Source organism: Mus pahari, chromosome X (assembly GCF_900095145.1).
Source record: "Mus pahari chromosome X, PAHARI_EIJ_v1.1, whole genome shotgun sequence".
NCBI lineage: Eukaryota > Metazoa > Chordata > Mammalia > Rodentia > Muridae > Mus > Mus pahari.
Window position 1 is genome coordinate 132,081,538 of NC_034613.1, and position 8,345 is coordinate 132,089,882.

General features: G+C 39.0%; 1 protein-coding gene across 2 annotated transcripts in view; it reads left to right on the forward strand.

Annotated features, from left to right (window-relative positions):
- Klf8 (Kruppel like factor 8) overlaps nt 1-8,345 on the forward strand; it is an 87,210-nt gene that overhangs the window by 66,944 nt on the left and 11,921 nt on the right. For both annotated transcript variants that reach the window (XM_021188035.2, XM_021188036.1), the window contains 3 exons: nt 4,302-4,863; nt 6,349-6,460; nt 7,180-7,319. In XM_021188035.2, the coding sequence (XP_021043694.1) occupies nt 4,302-4,863; nt 6,349-6,460; nt 7,180-7,319 (814 nt within the window). The remainder of the gene's footprint in view (nt 1-4,301; nt 4,864-6,348; nt 6,461-7,179; nt 7,320-8,345) is intronic.

Consider the following 8,345-nt stretch of genomic DNA (forward strand, 5'->3'; position numbering starts at 1 on the left):
AGCATTTGAAATGTAAATAAAGAAAATAATAAATAAATAAATAAAAAAGAAATGGCCTTGGCAAAAGAGGGAATTTACAAAATTAGTCTCTTTTATATTTAAGACTCAGAATTTTGGCTTCCTTGGAATTCTAGGCCTAAAGCATAGGCTCTAGAAAACCCATTACAATTTTTAACTAGGTACTTCCTTGTTGTGTCTATTTATACATCAGTACCAATGATCTTATTAAAGAAACTATCATGTGTGGGGCTGAGGAGATGCCTCAGTGGTTCATTGTATATACTGTTTTTGCAGAGGACCCTGAGTTCAGTTTCTCCTATATCTTGTAGATTGCAGCCATGTGCAACTCCAGGTCCAGGGAATCCAATCTCATTGTGCTTCTCCATATTCATTCTTCCATCCCTTCATAAGCATCTAATGTAATCCATAACTCATGTGTGCAATATTATGTGTGGATTAATGCCCTTTTGTGAAAGGGGGTCAGTAAAATCCTGTTAGCAGGAGCAGGGTGGAGTTGATGATTCCATCCATGAAGCCATCAGGAACTGTTTTACTAGGGCTAAGGAGATGACTTCGTGGTTAAGAGCACTTGATGCTCATGCAAAGGACTTAGCTTCAGTTCCCAGCACCTGGCCTCCATTGACACCTAGAATTACATGCACATACCCATAGATGTATACATAATTAAAGATGAAAGTAAATCTTTTTAAAAAGAATAAAGGAGAGAAAATTACATTTTACAACACATGCTTCTATTATAACTTCAGTATCATTGAAAGCCCTGGTAGGAAAAAAAAATCAAACCAACCAACAAACAAAAAAACCTATGGAAATGGATGTCCTACTCTGGTAACAGATTCTTTTGATTCTACTTCTTCTACCAGTGAATGAAGCTAGTCAATCAGAGGCAAGTAGGAATGTAGGAAAAATGGTAGCTTAAATTGATTAGGGAGGTCCAGAGGTCAGTAAAGCCATGTTTAGTAAAACAGTTAATTTTTTAAAAAATGTGTTTGTGTGTGTGTGTGTGTGTGTGTGTGTTTGTGCGTATATACACCATGAGTGTGCGTGTGCTCACAGAGGCCAAAAGGGCATTGGATTGCCTGAACTGTAGTTACAGGGAGTTGTGAGCCACCTGATATGGGTGCTGGGAACTGAAGCTAAGTCCTCTGCGTGAGCACCTCTGCTCTTAACCATGGAGCCATCTCCTTCGCCTCCCTGCCTCCCCCAGCCCCCCCCCCCGCTCCCTGTAAAGCAGTTCTTGATGGCTTCATTGCTTTCATCTTCAGCTGACTCCATACCTGCTCCTGCTAACAGGATTTTCCTGATCCCCCTTTCACATGAGGGGGTGATCCACACAGGTTATCAATTGCATTAGATAGTTATAAAATGCTGGAAGAAAGTATCTGGAGGAACACAATGGAAAAAAAAAAAATGAACACAAGGCCCGGGGTGACACAGGGGCTGGCAAGTCAGGAAAACATTGGCTCAGCAAGCAAAAGAGAAAAGCAGATGGTAGTCTGGCTCCGTTTTGGAGGTTGAGTATAGATTCATTTTCTGTTCCCAGAATGCTCTTGCCTGGGGGTGGTCTGTAGATGAAGTCACAGCAAGAGGTCACTATCTCTCCGTATTCCTGATCTTTTGCAGAATTCAGGTCTTTATTTTTTATTAAACGTAATAGTTAATGCTATAGTAGTTTCACCATACCTTATGTTTAGCAAAAACTCTTTAATACTACCATACAGTAGTGACATTTCTCGGAATGTCTTACCAACACGGTTCTGTTTGTGTCTTTTTCTAGTGTCCTTAAATGCAGTACTCCTCATTCATTGCTGTCTTGTCACTGGACCTCATTCACTGCTGTCTTGTCACTGGACCGAAAAATCTACCCATGTCCCTCTACTCTTCCATAACCCAGACTTTTTTTGAACCCCTTTTTACTTTCTTTACAAATATATAACTAAAGACTAGCTCAGTTTTATGTAAAGTAGGCATTTTGAACATCTCTTGCTCCTTAAAATTTCCATAACTCAAATATCGTGTTGTCGGAGACTGAAGGCTTGCTCTGATTATCAGCTGAAGTGGCACTACCATCTCAAGGGCCATTTTCATGATTTATGTTTCTTGGCTATTGTATACACAGTACACAGTATCCTTGACATCTGATTGGATATAATTTTTAGAAATATTTTAATTAGGTTGGGACTTTATGTTGATATTATATATTCAATAACCATTGATTAGTATTTTTAAATGTCTTTTAACTGATGAACTTAAAACAAAGTTTATACATATTAATATGGTGCCATGGAATATTTGGATATCTGTATATATTGACTAATGTGCTTAAATTCCTTAAACATTTATCATTTTATCATGACATTTTCCAAAATCTTTCCCTGTTTCTTAAATTTATATTTGTATGTATGTATGTATGTATGTATGTATGTATGCATGTATGTATTTATATGAATACATGTGCATGCAGCATGTTGGAGGCAGAAAACAATGTTGGGTGTCCCTTAAATTGAAATTACAGGTGCCTGTGAGCTGCTATGTAGGTGCTGAGAACTGGAAGCAAGTCTTCTGCAAGAGCAGTAAGCATTCTTAACGGCTGAACTGTCTCTCTAGCCCAGTGTTATATGTAGTCACACAGTAGGCTGTGAGGTAGCATTCCAGGGTTCTGTGCTTTATCAAACCAGATTGGTTCCTTTTGGTCATTCTTTGCCCATCCTTCTTCCTTCCATTATCCCCAAGCCCAGGTAGTCTTTCTGCTCTCAATGTGTACAGATTGAGCTTTTATAAGATTCCACACATGAGTCTGATCATGGGATGCTTATCTTTCTGTGCCTCCATTATTTTATTTAAAATAAAGATCTCCAATTTCATCTATGTTGAAGTAATGACAAGACTGTATTCCTTTTGGGAATGAATACTATGAATACTATCCATCATTTTATCAATTGCTAGACAGATTTCATCCATATCTTGGCTATTATGAATAGAGCTACAGTGAATATGGGGATACAAATCTCTGCCTCTTTCTCTGTGCCTCTGTCTCTCTCTATCTTTGTGCATGTGTGTGTGAGTGTGTGCATGTGTGTGTGTGAGTGTGTGTGTGCATGTGTGTGTGTGTGTTGAGACCAAGTTTTACTGTATATCCTAGGCTGGCTCAAACTCAGGATTTTGGCCTCTCCCTCCTCAGCCTTCCAATTGATGGAATTATAGCCATGCATGTTTTTTTTTTAATATCCCATAATTTAGAATTTTGGATGTAAAGTCAACCATTCCCCTGTATCACATTCCCTGTGCATAGTACCCACCATTGCAAATAGAAGTGTTACTTTTACCTCTTTTCTCTCCTTGAGCAAGCCTATTAACTCTGACTCATCTAAAATGCCACCTTCTCCTTAAAGCCTTCCTCTAGATAGAACAAATTACCTACCCTGTTCCCCGCCCCAACAAACCATTCTCCCGTTGGAAATGGAACCTGTGACTGGTTTTGCTAGGCAAGTGATGTACCACTGTGCCACACCTACTTCCTCTTTTGTTTCTCTGAAGCTTCTTGTTCATATGTCAAGTCACTTATTTTGGCATGATTTATTTTTTTATTTTTTTTTACCTTTAGTTATTATTATTATTATGATTATTATTTTCTTTATTTACATTTCAAATGCTATCCCGAAAGTTCCCTATACCCCCCCTGCTCCCCTACCCACCCACTCCCACTACTTGGCCCTGGCCTTCCCCTGTACTGGGTCATATAAAGTTTTGGCATGATTTATAAGCTACTTATTATCTCAGCATTATACTTTGTCTGTACTTCTTAGCTGTGTCTTATTCATAAATGCTGTCAGTGGACTTAGCACAATGCAATTGCAGGAAGATTGTGTAAAATGTTCCTTCCTTCCTTCCTTCCTTCTTTCCTTCCTTCCTTCCTTCCTTCCTTCCTTCCTTCCTTCCTTCCTTCCTTCCTTCCTTCCTTTTTTGTTTGAAGAGCTATTTTCTAGATGAATATCCTTTTATTGGATTTTTCAAGTTAAAATTGAATTTCATTTTAAATCTTTGTGAAAAATTAAAGTTTTTTTTTTTTTTTTTACAAATTGTGTGATTCTGTAATATCAGTTCTAACAATGGTGCTTAATAACATTCTCTTTCCTTTTTTTTTTCTTTAGTGCATTGCTGTTTCATTTCTTTCAGCATCCTGTATCTTTCCCATGAGAGTGGAGCTTTCTTTCTTTCATTGTTCCCATGTCTCTTTAGAATACCAACGGTGGCTGTCTCCCTTTGTATTTGTGGTTTAGGTCACTGGCCCTGTTCCGACCAGAGATCCTTCTGTGAGAGCAGACAGAAGAAATATGACTTCTCCACCATTCCTGGCTGCCAGCCCAATGGAGAACCCAGCTCTGTTTAATGATATCAAGATCGAGCCCCCAGAAGAGCTCCTGGAGAGTGATTTCAACATGCCCCAGGTTGAACCTGTTGATCTCTCCTTTCACAAACCGAAGGCTCCGCTCCAGCCTGCTAGCATGCTGCAAGCTCCAATCCGTCCTCCCAAGCCACCGACTGCACCTCAAGCCATTATGGTGCCTACTTCAGCTGACACAGTCACTTCAGCAGCCATTCCTACTGTTCTCACTCCGGGCTCTATCCTGGCCTCGTCTCAGGGGACCGGTGGCCAGCCGATTTTACATGTGATCCACACCATTCCCTCAGTCAGTTTGCCAAATAAGATGAGTGGACTAAAGACAATCCCACTGGTGGTCCAGTCTTTGCCAATGGTCTATACCAGTCTGCCTGCAGATGGGAGCCCTGCAGCCATTACTGTCCCACTCATTGGAGGAGATGGCAAAAGTGCTGGATCAGGTAAGCAAGCAGTTTACTGCTTCCTGAAGTCACGAACCTTCAGAGATCTTCCCTTCCTCAGTCAGCCTGTATCATCGCTCTTCACCGTTTGCAATTTTGAGGGACACTATTCCAAAGGGAAATAAGTCTTTTAAAAATAATTTCTATATAATGTGTAAGAGTGTATAATGAACTACGTGTCTTGGCACATATCTGTAGTCTCAGATGACATGGCTGGGTAGAATAATTGTGAATCCCAGGTTTACGTTAGGTTACATAAGGAGATCCTGTCACAAAAGAACATATAATTGATCTCCTTTAGACCATGTTTCTCAAACAGGAATGCATATTCTTGAGCGAAATAGTCTGTGTTTTCCTAGCATCTTCATACACTATTATCTAATGGAAAATCATTTAAAGCATTATATTTAAAATACTGCCAATTTAAAGCAAAATGCAAAATCTGAACACTGAGTTAAATTACAAACGAAACAACAAAAAAGTTTACACTCACTAAGACACTGTCTTCTCCTGGGACTTCCTAGATTATTGTGCTGTTTTTGTTTTTGTTTTCCCTATGCCATTAGCGAGAAAAGCTTTGGTAGAAAACTCAACCTTCTTATCATTACCATATTTAGGTTTGCTTAGCTCTGGTTACTCAGACACCTTCCCTGGTCTCTAAGAGTCTCTGCAGTAGAGTCACATTTACTGTGCAGCCCATTAGTTGACACCTATATAACCTTCCTTGTAAGGTTTGATTGCTTTTAAGATTTGATTTGATTTCAAGAATGTGAGGGCCTTTTCCTAACTGAGTTAGATGTTCTACAGAATCCTGTGTTAGGCTGTGCCCGTGCACTCTCCAGAGACACCTACTACAGGGATCTATGTATTTACATTTTGTAGTACTGCTGGTTGAATTGAGCATCTCACACATACTAAACAAATACTGAACTACTGCACTCTGCCCCCAGCCTTCTTTTGATGCAAACAAACAAACAAACAAACAAAAAACATTGTCCTCAACAGCACAGTTCCCTTTATACAATTATGTTTATTTTAGTTTATAATCAGAAATGATCAAAGAAAAGTCTCTTGCTTCTGACATGATTTGAAATTGTTATCGTCACCGAAGGGTGATATTACAATCAGGTTTTTAGGGCTTTAAATGTTGGGATAATCCTAGGACTTCAGTGCCTCCAGGATATATTGAAGCTGTCTTTTCTGTAGACCCTTTTCCAGGAGCCTGAGGCCTAGAGATGGATGGATCCCACGTAGATTGTGTCCTAGGGACATTCATTAGAAGGATAGCTGCCCACCTTTCAGAGACGCCTCTGCCCCTTCCTACGCTAAAACTGGTGCGAAGCTATTGCCTTTCTCGTCTTTCTTTTTAAATGATTTTTCTATTTTACTTCCACTTTTCAATATGGGCCAAATTGGGAATCCTGATAATAATCATAGAGATCTGTACATTCTAGTCTACAGTAGCACCCCTTTCTTTGTTTTCAGTCAAAGTTGACCCTGCCTCCATGTGTCCACTGGAGTTTCCAAGTGATAGTGATGAGAGCGCAATTGAAAGTGGCTCTTCAGCCTTACAGAGTCTCCAGGGATTTCATCATGAGTGAGTACTTAAAGTGTGTGTGTGTGTGTGTGTGTGTGTGTGTGTGTGTGTGTGTACATGCCCATGTGTGTGTACATGCCCATGTGTGTGTACATATGCATGCCAAGTACATGTGTGTACAGGTATACATGTATGAAGATAGAATTAATAGGACACAATAGTAAAAGTTTAAGGGAAAAAAAGCTGCTTTTTCCCAAGAACTATACAAGTGTGTGTACATACATGTGCATGTTTGTACATGTTCATAGAGTTACATTCAAATTGTATATATCATGAATTCTAGCCATGAAATAAAGGTTCTAATTTCCTATAAATTGTAGTTTTGTACTGTTTTTCTCTATAAGTTTAAAGTAGCCTGGTCTTCTAATCGTAAAATGATTTGGAAGCAATTAGCTTGCATTGAGCAAAACATGTTGTATGAAAAATGTATTTTGTTAAGCACTAGAATGGCACTTATTGAATTGAAATGTTCACACTCTTTGACAAGGAAATATTACCACCTCCGCTGCTTTCTCAGGGAGCTGCATTTCCTCAGCAGAATAGCCTGGTTCAAAGAATGGCCTCCAGGGTTCCAACTATTTCTTCTCCAGGGGAGCTAGCATTAAAATTTGCATAAATGATAAGATGGTATGAAATAGAATTAACAGGACACAATAGTAAAAGTTTAAGTTCAATTACAGCACCACTGTAATTGGTCCTGTCTCTCTCTCTTTGCTTAGACCAGCGACAATGGTCCACATGCAGGGAGAAGAGTCGCTTGACTTAAAGAGAAGACGGATTCATCAGTGTGACTTTGCAGGATGCAGCAAAGTGTACACTAAAAGCTCTCACCTGAAAGCTCACCGCAGAATCCATACAGGTATGCCCTGCCCTCTCCTGTGCCCCCTGCCCCCTGCCCCTGCCACTATCCTAGTTCTAATACATACTTGCATACATAGATATTATGAGAGATGAGCCTAGGGAGAGAGAAAAAAGCTCCAAGGAAGAGAAAATCACTTATGGGGTTTGCCCTTTTGCGTTGTTCTTACCCCCAAACCACTTTCATAAAAAACAAACAAACAAACAAACAAACAACCTGTCTAGCAAAACAAAAAGCCTGGTACCTCCCAAGCAAGTATGCTACTGTGCCTAGGTATTAAACCCAAGGCATCATGCACGCTATCCTATGCAAGTACTCTACCAACTGAGCTACATCACTAGTCCCATAGATTTTTGCTTTGCCTGCCTTCTAACTTGCTATGTAGCTGAGGCTGACCTTGAATTTTTGATGCTTTTGTCTCCACCTCCAATTATTTTGTTTTGTTTAAGTAATCCCCATCTTTTTTGTTATGGACTAGTTCACTTTTCCACTCACAGTATATAAGAAATTGTTTTATCTCCATATTCTTTTCAGTACATTGAGATTGATAATTGATTGTTTATTTATTTGTTTGTTTATTCATTTGTTTATTTGTTGATTATCGCCCTTCTGACCAGGCTGAGGTTGAATCTCAATATAGGTTTCTTTTGTGCATCTGTGATGGGTAAAAACTAAGCATTTTTTCATGTATTTACTGAAGTATTTGTATTTCTTCTTTTCAGTAGTGTATGTTCACATTATCTTCCCATTTAGAGAGTGAATTACTCATTTCCTGTTAACTTTTTTGATTTCTTTGTCTATTTCGGGTGCTGATCATCTATCATATGAATGACTAGCAAAGGTTTTTCTTTAATTCTATAGGTTGTTAATGTCTTTTGTTGACTGTGTCCTTTATTCTACAGATACATTTTAATTTGTTATCACCCCCCCATGGGTCAAGGCTTGATTTTATTTCCTGATCTATTAGAGTCATTTTGAGGAGATTCTTGCTTATGCCGACATCTTTTTTTTTTTTTTTTTTTTTTT